At 48.5% G+C, this 18,483-nt stretch overlaps 1 protein-coding gene and 1 non-coding gene across 3 annotated transcripts; one reads left to right on the top strand and one right to left on the bottom strand.

The window, feature by feature from the left end:
- Positions 1-278: 278 nt before the first annotated feature.
- On the bottom strand, positions 279-385 carry LOC132542219 (U6 spliceosomal RNA). Its single transcript, XR_009553325.1, has one exon. It is a non-coding gene; the product is annotated as a U6 spliceosomal RNA (small nuclear RNA).
- Positions 386-574: 189 nt separating this feature from the next.
- Positions 575-17,928, top strand: DRG2 (developmentally regulated GTP binding protein 2). Of its 2 annotated transcripts, XM_007526195.3 has the most exons (13): positions 575-728; positions 8,505-8,665; positions 12,113-12,202; positions 12,661-12,721; positions 12,822-12,912; positions 13,368-13,440; positions 13,520-13,610; positions 14,864-14,961; positions 15,229-15,305; positions 15,879-15,967; positions 16,689-16,747; positions 17,086-17,139; positions 17,327-17,928. In XM_007526195.3, exons 1-13 carry the CDS (start codon positions 665-667, stop codon positions 17,411-17,413), a joined length of 1,095 nt encoding a protein of 364 aa, XP_007526257.1. In that variant the 5' UTR covers positions 575-664; the 3' UTR covers positions 17,414-17,928. The 2 variants fall into 2 exon arrangements, with proteins under 2 accessions (XP_007526257.1, XP_060059202.1); XM_060203219.1 differs by lacking the exon at positions 17,086-17,139.
- The last annotated feature ends 555 nt before the right edge of the window (positions 17,929-18,483 follow it).

Raw genomic sequence — 18,483 nt, 5'->3', positions numbered from 1 at the left:
GGTGGAGCAGACTGGAGGTGGTGTCTCAACTGATAAACTGCTGAACTGTTAGTAGTCACTTAATCTCTCCTTAGGCCCCTCTCTCCTCTCTGTCACCAGCCACACATGTTTGTACTCACCCGTGATTTAGTGGGTTCCTGTGGTCATTCTAGTCCTGTCTTGTTTCAGTCCCGGGTGGTCTCCTTTGGTATTCCTCTATTTATTAATTTTACCAGAGCACTTACTCAGGTCTAGTTGATGGTGGTGCAGGGGATCAAACCTCTTCTTCTTCTTTTTTTTTTAATATGGAACGCTTCACGAATTTGTGTGTCATCCTTGCGCAGGGACCATGCTAATCTTCTCTGTGTCGTTCCAATTTTAGTATATGTGCTGCCGAAGCAAGCACTCAGTGTATTTTCTATTCACCAGCAAATCACTACGGACCCGCAGGCCAGACAACGCCAGACCCCCTCTGCTTTCTCGCCTGTTTTTTAGCCTTGCCCTGCCCCGCCCCTCCCTGTAGTTCCCAGGCACGCTGTTACAGCGGGCGGAACAAATACCTGGCTAACTTGTCGCCCACCCGGACTCTGAATCCTAGTGCGCTAGGTGTGCGCGAACAGTATTCTCTGCGGACTTCCGGTCTTTGGGCCGCTACGGTTAATGAGCGCTCAGAAGTTCCGCCGCCATGGGGATCCTAGAAAAGATCTCCGAGATCGAGAAGGAGATCGCGCGGACGCAAAAGAACAAGGGTGAGGGCTGGCAGGCGGAGTTCCCCGCGCCTATCACGGGTTTTCTGCCTGTACCGCGGGGGGCGGGCATCGGAGTAGCCTGCAGGTGGCCGGACAGAGACATCTCTGCTCACAGGAGACCGGAAGCGCAGGGCGGGGGCCCGGTGCCCGCAGCTCCTCTCATGGCGCCGCCTCCCCGCACAGCGGGCCCTGGGGTCAGTGTGTGTTAGGAGGGTGGGGTGGGGGTCGACCCGGGTCTGAACCCCTGCGCCACTATGCGCCTCCTGGTTTCCCCTGGGAATGTCCTTTGAGCCTCAGATGTCCTGACCCGGAGACGAGAACCGAGCTCCCTGCCCCGTGCAGCTCACAGCCAGGTGAAATCAGGACACGTCTGCTGGGCGCGGGCAGGAGAAGCGAGGAGAGACTGGTTACACCCGGGAAGGGTGAATAGGATAAATACATCTTGGGGGACTCGGGTGGTAGCGCTGCGGGTTAAGCGCATGTGGCGCAAAGCGCAAGGACCAGAGTAAGGATCCCAGTTAGAGCCCCCAGCTCCCCACCTGCAGAGGAGTCGCTTCACAGACGGTGCAGCAGGTCTGCAGGTGTCTATCTTTCTCTCCCCCTCTCTGTCTTCCCCTCCTCTCTCCATTTCTCTCTGTCCTATCCAACAATGACAAGAATAACTACAACAATAAAACAACAAGGGCAACAAAAGGGAATAAATAAATATTTAAAAAAATACATCTTGGGCCCAGGAGATAGCTCAGTGGGTAGAGTTTATGCCTCACTGTGCTTAAAGTCCTGGATTTGATCCCTGGCACGTGAAGAACACCATGGACAGTGAAGTGGTGCTTTGCTTCTTTTTTCCCTCTCACATAACCTTCTCTGAATATATAGAATTAAAAAAAAAATTAGACCAGGAAGGCATGAAACCCTCCATCCATTTCCCTGGCACCACATAAAATGTTTCAAAATAAATAACTTAAGAGCATTGCTTATCTGTGGCTTACGGTAGAACTGGGGGTCGAACCTGTACCTCAGTTCAGGCTTAAGACTTTTTGCATAACCACTATGCTGGCTTTTTTGTTTGTTTGTTTTTTGCCTCCAGGGTTATCTGGGGCTTGAATCCACTGCTGCTGGAGGCCATTTTTCCCATTTTATTGCCCTTGTTATTGTTGTTACCATTGCTGTTGTTGGATAGGACAGAGAGAAATCAAGAAAGGAGGAGAAGATAGGGGAGAGAAAGATTGACACCTGCTTCACTGCCTGTCAGGCTACCCCACTACAGGTGGGGAACTGGGTGCTGGAACCGGGATCCTTATGCTGGTCCTTGTACTTCATGCCATGTGCGTTTAACCCATTAAGCTACTACCTGGCCTGCCACTATGCTGTCTTATCTCCTAAAGAGGGGAGATTAATGGAGAAGTGGGAACAAAGCTGTAGGTGTTTCTTCTCTCAGTTTCTCATCACTTACCTGTACAGAAATAAAAGGCTACTGGAAATAGTGGAGCTGTACAGACACCAAGCCCCAATGATAATGCCAGGGATAACCCAGTGGCTAAAATAATAATGTTTCCACTGACTACCCTGTGTAGCATCATCTGTAGGGCTATCAAGAAAGGGTCTAGAACCTTTCAGAAACTTGCGACGTGAGCAGTGGTAGAGGTGAGAAATGTAAAGCTAAGACCTCATCTTGTTCTCTGAAGATGCTTAGAATCATTTTAATAAGTTATTACTATTATTACTGTCCTCACTCAGGCTTCACTGCTCTGAGCTGACTACTACTACTTATTATTACAATTATTTTCCAAGTAAGAAAGTAGCAGAGACAGGGAGAGAGGGGAAGACCCCACGGTTCCAAAGCTTTCCCCAGTGTGATAGAGACCAGGCCCAAACCTGGATCATGCACATGGCAAAGCAGGTACACTATCTAGCTGAGCTATCTTATTGGCCCCTTTAAGAAAATTGTTTTGTTGTGGTCCAGGAGGTGGTCCAGTGGATAAAGCATCGGACTCTGAAGCATGAGGTCCTGAGTTCAATCTCCGGCAGCACATGTACCAGAGTGATGTCTTGCTCTTTCTCCTGTGTTTCTCATTAATAAATAAATAAAATCTTTAAAAAAAAAAGTAAGAAAGAAAATTGTTTTCTGGTCCAGGAGGTGGTACAGTCAAGCATGAGATCCTGAGTTCAATCCCTGGTAGCATATGTACCAGATTGATGTCTGGCTCTTTCTCTCTCCTCCTATGTTTCTCATTAATAAATAAATAAAATCTTTAAAAAATAAAAGAAAAATGTTTTAAGATTTTATTTTTTCATTGCATAAGATTTTATTTATTTTTATTCATGAGAAAGAGAAGGGAGAAAGCATCATTGTGGCAAATGCAGTCTCAGAAATCAAACCCAGGACCTTCTGATTTTAAGTCCAATGTTCCAGCCACTGTGACCTACAGGCTACAGTGTCTCAGAACCTTGAGCCAAGTTGACAAAAAGAGCTGTGTGGACCTGACTGCTATTTTAGGCCTTTTTTTAAAAAAAAAAAAAAAATATTTATTTATTTATTTTCCCTTTTGTTGCCCTTGTTGTTTTTTCATTGTTGTTGTTGTTATTGATGTCATTGTTAGATAGGACAGAGAGAAATGGAGAGAGGAGGGGGAGAAAGACAGGGGGAAAGAAAGACAGACACCTGCAGACCTGCTTCACTGCCTGTGAAGCGACTCCTCTGCAGGTGGGGAGCTGGGGGCTCAAACTGGGATCCTTACTCTGGTCCTTGCGCTTTGCGCCACATGTGCTTAACCCGCTGCGCTGCCACCCAACTCCTGACCATTTTTTTTAAAAAACAGAGTACTGCTTAGCTCTAGCTTATGGTGGTGTAGGAGATTGAACCTGGGACTTGGGATCCTCAAGGCATGAGAGTCTGCATAACCATTAGACCACTTCTATTTATTTATTTATTTTGAAATATTTATTCCCTTTTGTTTTCCTTGTTTTATTGTTGTAGTTATTGATGTTGTTATTGTTGGATAGGACAGAGAGAAATGGAGAGAGGGGAGAGAAAGACACCTGTAGATTCGCTTCATCACTTGTAAAGCGACTCTCCTGCAGATGGGGAGCCGGAGGCTTGAACTGGGATCCTTACGCCGGTCCTTGCACTTTGAGCCACATGCGCTTAACCCACTGGGCCACCGCCCAACTCCCTATTTATTTATTTATTTTATTTATTTAAATTTATTTTTATTTATTAATGAGAAAGGAGGAGAGAGCAAAAGAACCAGACATCACTCTGGTACATGTGCTGCTGGGGATTGAACTTGGGACCTCATGCTTGAGAGCTCAATGCTTTACCACTGTGCCACCTCCCAGACCACTATTTTAATTTATTTATAAAAAGGAAACAATGACAAAACCGTAGGATAAGAGGGGTACAACTCTACACAATTCTCACCACCAGAACTCCCTATCCCACCCCCTCCTCCCTCTGGGAGTATGGACCCAAGGTCATTGTGGGATGTAGAAGGTGGAAGGTCTGGCTTCTGTAATTGCTTCCCCGCTGAATATGGGCATTAACAGGTCGATCATACTCTCAGCCTGCCTCTCTCTTTCCCTAGTGGGGAAGGGCTCTGGGGAAGCCGAGCTCCAGGACACATTGGTGGGGTTGTCTGTCCAGGGAAGTCTGGTTGGCATCATGGAACCTGGTGGCTGAAAAGAGAGTTAACATATTAAAGCCAAACAAATTGTTGACTAATCATGAACCTAAAGGCTAGAGTAGTGCAGATGAAGAGTTGGGGAGGGTCTCCCTTTTGTAGGTAGCTAGTAGGCATATTTTAGTTATATTCCAAAGGGCCTGTGGCTATACTAGTTTGTTTTGTTTTCCCCTGAGCCTGAAATGCAGGTGGATCCAAGTTGTTGTCTGGGGAGATAATGTCATGGCTGGAAAAAGGACCAGAAAGCTGGATCAGGGAAGAGAGTAGCTCCCAAATATGGGAAAGGTATATAAATATTGTTGACTGTAAACCCCATTGATTTGATGTGATCTGGAGCCCATATTCAGCTTAGGAGTCTATGTGACCTCTGCATCCCTATAGATCTGAGCTCCCATTCTGTGGTCATGAGTAGGGATGTTCCAAGCTGCCCCAATATCAGGACCCATCTTCCTCAGGTGTAATGGAGTATGTTGTCCACCCTCCCTTCGGAGGATGGAACATTCTCTACCATTGTTGATCTAAGTTGAGGGCAAGGTCCTATGGGGCCCCACAAAGGGTTCTGTTTTGTTGTTCCTGATAGAGATGACCGTAGACCACTTATTTTTTTTTTCATAGACCACTTAATGCCATCTGTTACATATTCACTGACTGAAACATCTCCTGAGCACACACACTGGGCTAGGACGTGGAGATACAGTCTAACAATTCCTGCCCTGTTAGAGTGGGAGAGGTGAAAAATCAATATGGCTTCAAATGTAGTAAGAGGGCCGGGAGAGAGCTCAGCCTGCTAGAGCACAGAATTTGCATGTCTAAGGCCCCAGAGACTGTAGGTTCAATCCCAGTACCACCAACTGCCATAGCTGAGCAGTTCTTTGGACCCTTTCTCATAATAAATAAATACAGAAGTGAATGAATGAACCTTTAAAAAATAAATACCCAGGAGCAGGAGTAGATAGCATAATGGTTATGCAAACAGACTCTCATGCCTGAGGCTCCAAAGTCCCGGGTTCAATGCCCCGCACCACCATAAAACTGGGCTAAGCAGTGCTCTGATAAAAATAAATAAGGGAGGGAGTCGGGCTGTAGCGCAGCGGGTTAAGCGCAGGTGGCGCAAAGCACAAGGACCAGCATAAGGATCCCGGTTCAAACCCCGGCTCCCCACCTGCAGGGGAGTCGCTTCACAGGCGGTGAAGCAGGTCTGCAGGTGTCTATCTTTCTCTCCTCCTGTCTTCCCCTCCTCTCTCCATTTCTCTCTGTCCTATCCAACAACAACAACAACAACAATAATAACTACAACAATAAAACAACAAGGGCAACAAAAGGGAATAAATAAATAAAATAAATATTTAAAAAATTATTAAAAAAATAAATAAATAAGTGAGCTGGGCGGTAGCCTATCGGGTTAAGTGCACATGAAAAGCACAAGGGCTGGCGTAAGGATCTCAGTTCGAGCTCCCAGGCCCCTACCTGCAGGGGGTCGCGTTGCAAGTGGTGAAGCAGGTCTGCAGATGTCTTTTTTTTTTTTCTATTTAAAATTTTTTTTTTTTTTTTATTTAAAATTTTTTTAAATTTATTTATTCATGGGAAAGATAGGAGGAGAGAGAGAGAAAGAACCAAACATCATTCTGGTACATGTGCTGCCAGGGATTGAACTTGGGACCTCATGCTTGTGAGTTCAACACACTATGCACTGTGCCACCTCCTGGACCACATATTTAAAAAAAAATTTCTTGTGTGGTCTGGAGATGGCTCAGTGGTTAAAGCACTGAACTCTCAAGCATGAGGTCCTGAGTTCAAGCCCTAGCAGCACATGTACCAGGGTAATATCAACAACAACAATAATAACCACAATAAGGCTACAACAAGGGCAACAAAAGGGGGGGGGAAATGGCCTCCTGGAGCAGTGGATTCATGCTGCAGGCACTGAGCCCCAGCAATAACCCTGGAGGCAGAAAAAAAAAAGCTATAATGCAAAGGGTTAGGTATTAGTGCACTTGGTTAAGTACGTTACCATGCATAAGGACCGAAGGCGCAAGGCCTTACTTGCAGTGGGAAAGCTTTGCAAGCAATGAAGTAGTGCTGCTACTTTTCTACCACTTTTCTTTCCATTTCTCTGTTTCTATCAAATAAATAAAAAAATTTAAATGGGTGGGATAGATAGCATAATGTTTATGCAAAGAGACTCTCATGCCTGAGGCTCCCAAGTTGCAGGTTCAATCCCCCATACCACCATAAACCAGAGCTGAGCAGTGCTTTGATTTTTTTTCTTAAGTGTGTATACTAAAATTTAAAAATAAAAAAAAAAAGAAATAAAAAAGCCTTGAGGCACAGAGAGGAACCTGGGGAACAGTGGGGGTTAATTAACTGTGGGGAGTCGGGCGGTAGCGCAGCAGGTTAAGCAGGTGGCACAAAACACCAGGACCGGCGTTAAGGGTCCGGGTTTGAGCCCCTGGCTCCCCACCTGCAGGGGAGTCACTTCATAAGCAGTGAGGTAGGTCTTTCTCTCCCCCTCTCTGTCTTCCCCTCCTCTCTCCATTTCTTTCTTTCTTTTTTTTTTTTTTTAAAGATTTTATTTATTAATGAGGAAGATAGGAGAGAGAAAGAACCAGGCTTCACTCTGGCACATGTGCTGCCAGGGATCAAGATTTATCACTGTGCCACCTCCCAGACCACTCCTCTCTCCATTTCTCTCTGTCCTATCCAACAACAACAACATCAATAACAACAATAACTACAACAATAAAACAACAAAGGCAACAAAAGGAAATATGTAAATATTAATAAAATAAATAAATAATTATTGCCCTGGTGGTGGCGCAGTGGATAAAGTATTGGACTGTCAAGTCTGAGGTCCTTAGTTTGATTCCTAACATCACATGTGCCAGAGTGATGCTCTGATTCTCTCTCATTAAGTGATAAGTCTATCTTAAAAAAAAAAAAAACCTTTTTCTGTGTGCTTACTATGTGCTAGTTGTTGTACGTAGTGTTTTCTTTATGTCTCAGAAACCCAGTATACTTATCAATGTTAATATTTTTTTTTTGTTTTGCATGGGGTCTCAATTGCCAGCACCACCATAAGCTACAGCTATCCAGTGTTCTAGTCTCTCTGTAACCTTCCTCTCATTAAAATACAAGAAATAAAAAACTTAAAAAGAATATTATTTTACAGGTTAAAGTGAGGGGGTTGGGCAGTGGCACACCTAGTTAAATGAATGTAATACCAGGAGCATGAGCCCTAGTCCCCACCTGCAGAAGGGATGGTTCACAAGTGGTGAAGCAGGTCTACAGGTGTCTGTCTTTCTCTGTCTCCCCTCCTTTCTCAATTTCTCTGTCCTATTGAATGAAAAAAAAAAAAGAGAGAAGAAAAGAAAGAAAGGGAGACGGGCGGTAACGCAGAGGGTTAAGCGCAGGTGGTGCAAAATACAAGGACCGGCATAAGGATCCCTGTTCGAGCCCCTGGCTCCCCACCTGCAGGGGAGTCACTTCACAAGTGGTGAAGCAGGTCTGTAGGTGTCTTATCTTTCTCTCCCCCTCTGTCTTCTCTCTCCATTTCTCTCTGTCCTATCCAACAACGACATCAATAACAACAATAATAACTACAACACTAAAACAAGGGCAATAAAAGGGAATAAATAGATAAGTAGTTATGCTAATAGACTTTCATGCTTGAGGCTCTGAAGTCTCAGGTTCAGTCAGTGCTCTGGTTTTAAAATTTTTTTAAATCAATGAATAGGGGAGACATAATTGTTACACTAAAAGACTGTCACGCCTGAGGTTCCAGTTCCCATGTTCAATCCTGGCACCACCATAAAACAGAACTGAATGGATTTTCTCGGGGCTGGGGGAGAGATACCACAACATTGGAGCTTCCCCCAGTGCTGTGGCACTCCCATGTATGTTGTACCAGAGCTCAAACCTGGGCAAAGTACACACTGTACCCAGTGAACTTTTCATCACATTATTTCTTGATCTTGACAAAGGCTGTGATCTGGTTCTAATGTTCCCATCCAGTGCCTGCCTGTGTATGGCCCCCACTTGCCTTCTGGACTTGGATGACCCCGACACTGACCTTCATTCTCACTTGTCTTTTCTTTAGCCACTGAGTATCATCTGGGCCTGCTGAAAGCAAAGCTTGCCAAGTACCGAGCACAGCTCTTGGAACCTTCTAAGTCGGCCTCATCCAAGGGAGAGGGCTTCGATGTCATGAAGTCAGGAGATGCCCGTGTGGCCCTGATTGGCTTTCCCTCTGTGGGTAAGGTCAGTGATGGTCAGCGTGGGCATGTTTGGGAAGGCCACTCCTCCTCTTTCTAATAAGACATTGTGCCATTTTATCCTTATGCATTTGCTCTGAGCACCTGCCTTCCCAGTGTCAGCCCAACCTTCATCCTGATGTGTTTATGTCTCTTCCACAGAGGTCTTGTCACCTGTCTCCACTTATAGTACACAAACATCAAGCCAGGCTGGGCAATGAGGAAACATTAAAAGATCAGTTATGGGAGTCGGGTGGTAGTGCAGCGGGTTAAGCGCACGTGGTGCAAAGTGCAAGGACCAGCATAAGGATCCCGGTTCGAACCCCCGGCTCCCCACCTGTAGGAGAGTTGCTTCGCAAGCGATGAAGCAGGTCTGCAGGTGTCTGTCTTTCTCTCCTCCTCTCTATCGTCCCTCCTCTCTCTATTTCTCTCTGTCCTATCCAACAACAATGATAACTACAACAATAAAACAAGGGCAACAAAAGGGAATAAATAGATAAATATTTAAAAAATAATAAAAGATCAGTTATGTCAGTGGTGAGGATAGCCCTGGATCTGTATAGGAGTGGAGGGCCAGCAGTGCATGCCAAAAGGTTCAGGGAAAGCTGCTCTAGTGAGCAGACATTCTAGCAGCTCAGAGATTCTCCAGAGCTTGGTGAGCTCTTAGTTGTGATCATTCTCTGCCAAGAGGACAATGTGGGCTAGGTGTGAAAGAGCTGCAGGAGACAGTAGCCTTGAGGCTTTGGCTCTCAGTGAAGAGTGAAGCAAGAACCACTACGCTGTTTTCTAGGTTTTCTTCAGGTTTCTAAGATCCATTAAGTTCCTTATTAGTTTATTAATCTTAAAATACTTATTTAATGGGAGTCGGGTGGCAGTGCAGCGGGTTAAGTGCAGGTGGTGCAAAATGCAAGGACCAGCATAAGGATCCTGGTTCAAGCCCCTGGCTCCCCACCTGCAGGAGAGTCACTTCACAAGCAGTGAAGCAGGTCTGCAGGTGTCTTTCTCTCCCCGTCTCTGTCTTCCCCATCTCTCTCAATTTCTTCCTGTCCTATCCAACAACAGCATCAATAACAACAATAATAACTACAACAATAAAACAAGGACAACAAAAGGCAATAAATATTTTTTTTAAATCTTTAAAAAAAAAAAGCACTTGTTTAATGAAAGAGAGATACAAAGAGAAAGGCCAGAGCACTACTCAGCTGTGGTTTATGGTGGTGCTGGGGGTTGAACCTGGGAGGTCAACCCTCGGGCATAAAAGTCTTTTGTATAGTTATGTTATCTCTCTAGCCTTGATTTAATTTTTAAGTGAGAGTAGTATAAATATTGCAGGTGAGTAGAAGAGGGAATGAGGTTTTGTTGTTTTTTACCAGAACACTTCTCAGCTCTGGCTTATGGTGGTGCAGAGGATTCAACCTGGGATCTCAAGAGCCTCAAGCATGAAAGTCTTTCTGTATAACCATTATACTGTCTCCCCAGCCCACCTTTCTGTTTGTTTTATAGTCTTACATTTTAGAATAGTCTTACATTTACAGAAAAATTACCAAAATAGCAGAGCACTCCATAGTACCCCACACCCACTCTCCCTATTGCTCATTTTGTACCCTAATGCAGTACACTTGTCACATTGCATGAATCCATGTTGCTCTGTTAGGAGCTAAAACCCACACTCCAGATCGCTTTGGTTTTTTTCTCTGTTTTTTCTGTTCCAAGAGTTCACATAACACTCAGTTGTCATGGCTCCTTCTGTTCCACTAGACTGTGGCTGTTCTTAGATTTGCTTTGATTTAACGATCTGAACAGTCTTGAAAAGTACTTGTTCTTGTTTACTTAATTTTAATTTTTGTGTGTGTGTGGTTCTTCTGGAACTGGGGCCTTCTACAAGTGCAGTTTCACCACCTAAGGACACTTTCTCTTTTCATTGAGATAGAAAGACAGAGGGAGGGCAGAGAGTAGATAGCATAATGGTTATACAAACAGACTCATGCTTGAGGCTCCAAAGTCCCAGATTCAACCCCCCGCACCACCATAAGCCAGAGCTGAACAGTACTCTGGCAAGAAAAGAAAAGAAAAGAAAAGAAAAGAAAGACAGAGGGAGACACCATAGCACTAGAACTTTTATTGGTACTCTGACCTGATTTATAATTTGAGAAGTGTTGCACTGAGACTTCAAATCTGTATTTACCACACCTTCCTGGTAGATGTTCTTTCTTTTTAAATTTAAGACAGAGAAGGGCTGGGGAAACAGCATAATGGTTATGCAAAAACTTTCATGTCTGAGGCTCCCAGGTCTCAGGTTCAATCCCCAGTACCACCATCAGCCAGAGAAGAGAGACTGGGAGGGAGAGGGAAACAGGAGAGACACCACGATACTCCTCTGTGGTACTGGTGCTGAAGCCCAGGTCCTCGCGTGGTAAAGTGTGTGTTCTGCCCTGTGCCTCAAGCATGTATTGCTGAACAGCCTCCTTGCCCAGTGTTTTCATTCTTGATTTCTTTGATAGAGAAGAGAGAGGGACAGACAAAAAGAGTAGAGACACCATAGCACTGCTCAGTGAAGATAGTGATCAAATGTCTATCCCTCCATCCTTCACCCTCTCCCCCTCCCTCCATCCTTCTTTCTCACTAAAATAAATGAAATGTACTGTGTGTGTGTGTGTGTGTGTGTGTGTATGATATAGACAGAGAAACTGAGATGGGAGGGGGCGATAGAGAGGGAGAGAGAGTCACCTGCAGCACTGCTCCACTGCTTGTGAAGCTTCTCCCCTGTAGATGGGTACCTAGAGCTTTAACTCAGGTCCTTGTGCATTGTAACATGTGCGCTCAACCAAGTGCCACCACCCAGACCCTTTGTAATTTTGAATTGTAACAGCAGTCATGAAAGAATACTCCATCCCCTGTTCTGTCTGCTCTGAATCTACATGGAGTTTGAAAAGAGCTCAGATTTAGAGCTTCAGCATCCTGTCTTTAGTTCAGAGGATGGAGTTTCTTACCCAGGATACCCAGCCAAGGGGGCATCCAAGCCCAGCCTGCTGACTTCTGACCAGTTCACCCCCATCCCCATGGTGACCTGGAGCATAGCCTATCTTGATCCTCCCAGCTCACCCCCTATTTCAGCCCCTTCCTCCCACTACTGGCCCTTACAAATCAGAACGTGGCTTTCCACTCCCTGGTGAGCAGTAACTTCCAGTGCTCAGAGTCTCTGGGACTCATAAAGGTTCTGGAAGGTTCTGTGGAGCTAGGAAAATGTCATCCTTGAAATCAGGTCCCTGCATCCACCTCACATGGCCTTGAGGACATTTCCAGCTATCCTCTTTATACCATCAAGCTGAGGCCCAGGGGGCTTCCTGCTGCCTGCATCAAGCTGAGGCTCAGGGGGCTTCCTGCTGCATGCACCCATGAGTTTTCCCAGGAGGCCGAGCGTCTTCCTCACTGTGGTGCCTGCTTCACTTCCTAGTCCACCTTCCTGAGTCTGATGACCTCCACAGCCAGTGAAACTGCATCCTATGAGTTCACTACCCTGACATGTATCCCTGGTGTCATTGAGGTGAGTCAAGTGTACTTGTGTCAGGGAGGTAAGGACTGAGCCCTTTGCCTTTGTGCACTGGCACAGCTTGGGGTTCTGCCTGTGCTGGGTCCCCAGTGAGGCCTGGGATCCTTACTGTTCCCAGGAGTTGAGCTCCTGGTCTGCTGCTTCCATACTCCCCAGCTGGAGTTACTTGGCTGGTGGCTGGACCCTGGTTCCCATGAAGCACTGGGATCCTGGCAGCCACCATCCTGTGGCCTGGAGTCCCCACACGGAGGCAATTACTGTGTGAGAGCTTGTGTCACAGGGCTGTGGAAGCCCACAAACCTTTGCCTGGATGGATGGCTATTGTTCAGCTTTCACTGAGGGATGCTGGAGGCTGCCCTTAGATGCATGGGTCCAAGCCTGGGACAGGTATAGGCCCTCCACACCCCCCTGTGGTGGCCATCCCCCCGACCTGCTTCTCCTTGGCATCCCAGTACAAGGGGGCTAACATCCAGCTCCTGGACCTCCCCGGGATCATTGAAGGCGCAGCACAGGGTGAGTAGTGGGAGACCAGGTTGAGTGGGGGGCTAGCAGTGGGGGGCTGTTGTGCTTCTTGTGGGCCCTCCCTGTACCTACCTCCCTTCCTCCTGTCTAGGCAAAGGCCGTGGCCGCCAGGTCATCGCTGTGGCACGCACCGCTGATGTTGTCATCATGATGCTGGATGCCACCAAAGGAGAGGTGCAGAGGTGTGTTAGTGAGGTGGGATGGTAGGCAGACCCAGTGCTTAGACACTGGATCCACTGACATACATGTCTCTAGTCCAAGGTAGACAGTCGAGGGGGGCCTGGCCCTCTCACATGTGGCAGTAGAGACAGGACATGGACCAACCCAGGCATGAAGCCTGGAGTCCTCTGCAGGCTTCCATCCAGCACATACCTCAGGAGAGAGAGCCCCTTAGTGCCACAAGTTATGTGGGGTCTGGCTCTGCTCCTGCCCACAGTGGCCCAGGTGCCCAGCCCCAAGGAGAGGCCTACTCATGCCCTGGTGCCTTTGGGCAGTCAGGGAGAAATGTCCTGTGTTGCTAGGGCTGGCTAAAGGAGGACCTTTATGCTAAAGGAGGACCTAATGCTGGTGGGCAGCTTCCCCCCTCCCCCATGTCACATGGCAGCATACAGCTGTGACAGCTTCAGGCTCTGCCCAGGTCTCTGCTGGAGAAGGAGCTGGAGTCAGTGGGCATTCGCCTCAACAAGCACAAGCCCAATATCTACTTCAAGGTGAGACCCTCTCCCCTGAGGATGGCCTGAGGGCAGTGGGGGTATAGCAGTCCCTTCACCTTGTTTGCCTCTCTTGCAGCCCAAGAAAGGAGGCGGCATCTCCTTTAACTCCACCGTCACTCTGACCCAGTGTTCAGAGAAGCTGGTGCAGCTCATCCTGCACGAGTACAGTATCCTTCCTGGGAGAGTGGGGGTAGGACAGGGCTTGGGTACAGTGATCATCAGGTCTAGCTCCAGGCTTTACCAGCTCCCCTACCTCTTCCCATGAGGTCTAGGCTATTAAGTCCGACAGATAAAGCAGTGGCCTGGCTCCTCGCTGAGCACTGTAAGCTATAGTGGCTGGAGAAAGGGTGCAGCAGTGATAGGGACAGCCCCGAGGACTCTCTGGAAAGGCCTTGGCCACCTGCACATATGACTAAAGTTGTGGTGGGAACCTTAGAGAACAGGCAGGGCCCTCCAGTCGAAGAGGAGCTTGTGCAGGACAGAACACCTACCCAGGTGGAAAGGCACTGATGCACCGATAAGAGCGTCCTGCTGTGGGTGTGGGGGCACACGGCCTGACCTAGATACCACTGAGGTGTCAGGGCGATGCCGGTGAATGCTTTTCTCTTGCCTGACAGCGATGATTATTTTAAGGTTAATTTTGTTATTTAGTAATAAAAGAGGAGAAAGAAAACCAGAGTATCATTCTGGTACATGCACTGCCAGGCATTGAACCTCAGAACTTGATGCTTCAGAGCCCAATGTTTTATCCATTTTGCCATCCCCTATGTCACTCTATTCTTATTGCTTAATCATCTTTAAATTTAACTAATTATTAATTTTAGAATGAGAGGAAGGGCGATAGAGCATCACCCTGGCATGTGTGACTCCAGTAATTGAACTCAGGACCTCATGTTTGAGAGTACAATGCTCTAACACTGCACCACCTCCCAGTCCTCAACAGTGACAATTTAAACAGGAGTTCCTTTTGGGAAGAAAATTGGGAGGCTATTTTCCCTTTTAAATCCTGTAAACCCATGGTCTGGGAGGTGGCACAGTGATAAAGGTTTGGACTCTCAAGCATGAGGTCCTGAGTTCAATCCCCGGCAGCACATGTGCCAGCGTGATGTCTGGTTCTTTCTCTTTCCTCCTATCTTTCTCATTAATAAATAAATAAAATCTTAAAAAAAAAAAAGTTTAAAAAAAAATCCTGTAAACCCAAGAGCTGGACCATGCAGTATCTTGGGTTCAATCTGTCTCTGTCCCTCTCTATTCCTACCTTCCCTTTCAATTTCTCTCTGTCTTTATCAAATAAATATTAAACACACACAAAAATAAAACTTTTTTTTTAATCTTATAAAGCTTCACAAATAGGTAGTCTCTAAGGTTACTTCTGGTTGCTGTTGGGGGCAACACAGTCCCCCTTAACCTAGGCCCTCAGAGATCTTCAATGCCGAGGTGCTCTTTCGGGAAGACTGCTCCCCTGATGAGTTCATCGATGTGATCGTGGGCAACCGAGTGTACATGCCCTGCTTATACGTGAGTGAGACCAGCCCCAGGGCTTGAGAGGGACCCTTACCATGTGTCCCCTGAACACCCCCCCTTTGGCTGCTTGAGTCCTGTGGACGTGTCTAGCTTGACACTGGAGTCCTAGTCCAACCTTTCTTGCTGGAGTACCTGTGACCCCAGCTTCTCGAGTCTCCCCCTGGCTTTGAGTTAAGCGGCACCAGGAAGATTCCTGCTGGGCAGAGCTAACCCCTTTGTTCCTTTCTTGCTACACACCTACTTTGGCCTGCTCAACTCCAGGTCTATAACAAAATCGACCAGATTTCAATGGAGGAGGTGGACCGCCTGGCCCGGAAGCCCAACAGTGTGGTCATCAGGTGAGGCTCCAGCCCTACTCTCCGCATCCTTCCTCTGGGGCCCCACAGGCAGACTCCCCACCCCTGCTGCTAGGCAGAGATTCTCTCGATAGCTCCAGGTTCCCATGACCTAGGCCCACCCTGAACCAGCAGGGACAGGATATGTGGTATAGGGTAAGCCATGGGTAGGATGATAGATGGGTGGCAATGAAACCCCCTAGCTTAGTAGGTTACCCCATGCCACCCCCCAGGGGGCCCCTAGGTGTGAGCTGGTGCTCCAGATTTCCTTTCTGTAAGAGGATGAGACTTTTGTCACTACAGAGGAGGACAGCATCCACTACCTGCCCTTCTTCATGTCCACTGTCACTTTGGTAACAGGCAGATGTCTTTGTGTGTTCCCACCCACCCACCCACCTCCACCACCCATGCTCCTAGTGCCCAGGCAGCTATTGAAGTCCTGGCAGCTGGGCCATTAGAAGCCTGGAAGCCACAATGCCATTGGGCAGGCCACCCCGGCTGGAAATTGCTCCCTGCTGTCACCCTGTACCTGGGGCTCCTTTGAAGACAGCTTCCTCCCCACCCTTCCCCCTAAAGCTGCGGCATGAAGCTAAACCTGGACTACCTGCTGGAGATGCTCTGGGAGTACCTGGCCCTGACCTGTATCTATACCAAGAAGAGAGGACGTGAGTAGGCCACCTGGCAGAGAGGGGTCCTGGGGTCCCTGAACACCTCTGCTCTGCTTCCCCCTGGAGCCTGCCCTACCTAAGCCCTGTGGACAGGGTGCTCACTGGGAACCCTGGCTGTGGGGGCAGTGGGATGGGGGCCATCCTGGAGCTTCCCAGAGGTAACACTGGATTAGGGTTAGTAGCTCCCCCCCACACACACACACCCAGCAAACCCCATGCTAAGACTTTAGGTGACTTCACAGTAGCCTCTGCTGGGTCCTCACACTCCACACACCCCTAGGGCCCCGTGGCTAAGTTCTAGTAGTTTGTATTGACCATCCCAGTAGGGCAGAGCTGGCTGCCCCTGGTGGAACCCCAGCCAGTTATTTTCTAGAGCTAAGGCCTTGCCCATGTGTGATTTCACAACCTGTAGGTTGACTTCTTTATTCAGGCAGAAAGACAGACCAGAGCTGTGTTGCCACAGGATACTGGGGCTTGACCCTGAGCCATACACACCCTACCCTAGGAACTAGCTCCCCACCCCACCCCACCTTAGCCAGCTTAGTCTGGACTTCAGTTTCCTTAATTGGGCTAAGGCAGAGTTAGAGGAGTCAGCTTGGGGATCCCTAGGAAAAGTGGGGTAAAGGTGATGGGAGGCCAGGCCTCTTCCCCTTAGAAAATGGAGCCTTACAGTAGCAGGGAACACTTAACTGACTCCTTTCCTGCCTGTCTACTGCAGAGAGGCCAGACTTCTCAGACGCCATCATCCTGCGGAAAGGGGCCTCCGTGGAGCACGTGGTGAGCTAGGCCATCTGAGGGCAGCTACCCAGCCATGGGGGGGCACTAAGGTCCCATCCTGTGTCCCCCCATGGGTGGGCATGGCTGATATGGGACATCCTAGGTTACAGCTGGGGACAGAAGGTAACGGACATCCAGGTGGGTGCCACCTGCCTGGCATCCAGATCCTGAACCTTACTCTAAGAACATTCCTCACTGGGTGCACAGCTGATTGGCAGATGTGGAAGCGGAATGTCAGGGTAGCCTTGTGTGTGTCTTGAGCACCAGGCTTGGAGGTTGGGGGTGGGGTATGGCCAGGTAGGGCCTGACAATGCTATGTTGATTTTTTGGGCCCCCAGTGCCACCGCATTCACCGCTCCCTGGCCAGCCAGTTCAAGTATGCGTTGGTTTGGGTGAGTGAGTGGAAATCCCTGGGGTGGGCAGTGCAGAGCCCTGGCATATCTTTATGCACCTCTGTCCCTCTGTGTGCCTTCCCACTGTCACACTGAGCCAGGCTGGGGATCATAGGGCCATACCCCCTTGGGGCCCCCTCTAGCACAGCCTGCAAACTGACTGTCCCCTCTGCTCATCCCCGTCCAGGGCACCAGCACAAAGTACAGCCCGCAGCGGGTGGGCCTGACGCATACTATGGAGCACGAGGACGTCATTCAGATTGTCAAGAAGTAGTGGCTGTGCTGCCGTCCCCTGGGGCCCTTGACCAGTGGGTCTGCTGACACACACATATATAGTCCAGTCCCTGGGTGCTTCCTGTTTCCAGAAGTCTCCCCAGCACCTGGAGAGGATGTTGAAGTGGTCAGGCAGGGGGAAGAGGCTGGGACTCTAGGCATGGACTTTGGGTGCTGCCCGTGAGGCCACCCTAGGTTGGGGGTCTGAGTGTGGGCTCTGGGCCTGTGCCACAGCCCTGTCCCTAGGGGCAAGCAAGAGCTTGCCCTCCTGAAGGAGTGACTGGGCACTTTCAGCTCCAGCTAGTTTTTTCTGGCATACAAGGCAAGGGCTCCTCAGGATAAAATGCCACCCTCCCAATTCCTTCTGGAGAAACCAGAGGTCTGCAGCTCTGAGGGCCCAGCTTCTCCTTCCAGTCTGAAAGGGCCCTAGAGCACCAGGGACCTTGGAATGCAGGCTTTGTCTTCTCTTTGTAAGCCCCCCAGTCTAATTCTTTCTAAAATAAAGGTCTCAAATGATTCCTGTTCAGACTAAAGGCAGTACATGTGTAAACCCGGTCACCAAAACTGGCATTTGAACCCGAGGCTTCTGAACTTGCAGCAAGGAAGGCTTCTTGAGGGTTTGTCTCTTTAGAAGGAGAGTAGTGCCAGTTTTGAGAGGCTGCCAAGCATATGGGGCATGCCGCAGGGGTAGGGCACTCATCTGGGGGGTCTTAGGCTGGGCCTGAGTGTTTCCAGGCTGTTCCCAGCTCCTCTGTCACTTGCCTGGGTTCCTTTCCGGAGACAAAACAGGAATAATAGACACCATTAAATATACACGAGGCCGCAGGCGGTCGGCGAGGTGGGCTGGGCCTCCCTTCCCTACCACTGAGCAGCTCCTCTGGGTCCTGGGCTGGCCACAGGCCCCTCACTGAACTGGGTGAAAGCAGGAGACAGTCCTTGGGACCCAGGTAAGGGAGAACTGGCACCAGCCACTTGGTCTGTTGGGAAGAAGAGAAAAGGGAGTAGCTGGGTCCTTGTTCCTCACTGTAAGAGGCTCTTTGGGCCCTCATATTAATTGAGCATGATGGTGTC

The sequence above is a fragment of the Erinaceus europaeus genome, chromosome 12 (assembly GCF_950295315.1).
Source record: "Erinaceus europaeus chromosome 12, mEriEur2.1, whole genome shotgun sequence".
NCBI classification, from domain to species: Eukaryota; Metazoa; Chordata; class Mammalia; order Eulipotyphla; family Erinaceidae; genus Erinaceus; species Erinaceus europaeus.
This window is presented reverse-complemented; position numbering and strand designations above follow the sequence as displayed.

Bases quoted from the DNA above. Each gene is read 5' to 3' on its own strand.
- DRG2 (XM_007526195.3), top strand. From the start codon at position 665: ATGGGGATCCTAGAAAAGATCTCCGAGATCGAGAAGGAGATCGCGCGG. The intron at 729-8,504 runs GTGAGGGCTGGC...TCTTTTCTTTAG, and splicing joins GCGGACGCAAAAGAACAAGG to CCACTGAGTATCATCTGGGC. The intron at 15,968-16,688 runs GTGAGTAGGCCA...TGTCTACTGCAG, and splicing joins CTATACCAAGAAGAGAGGAC to AGAGGCCAGACTTCTCAGAC.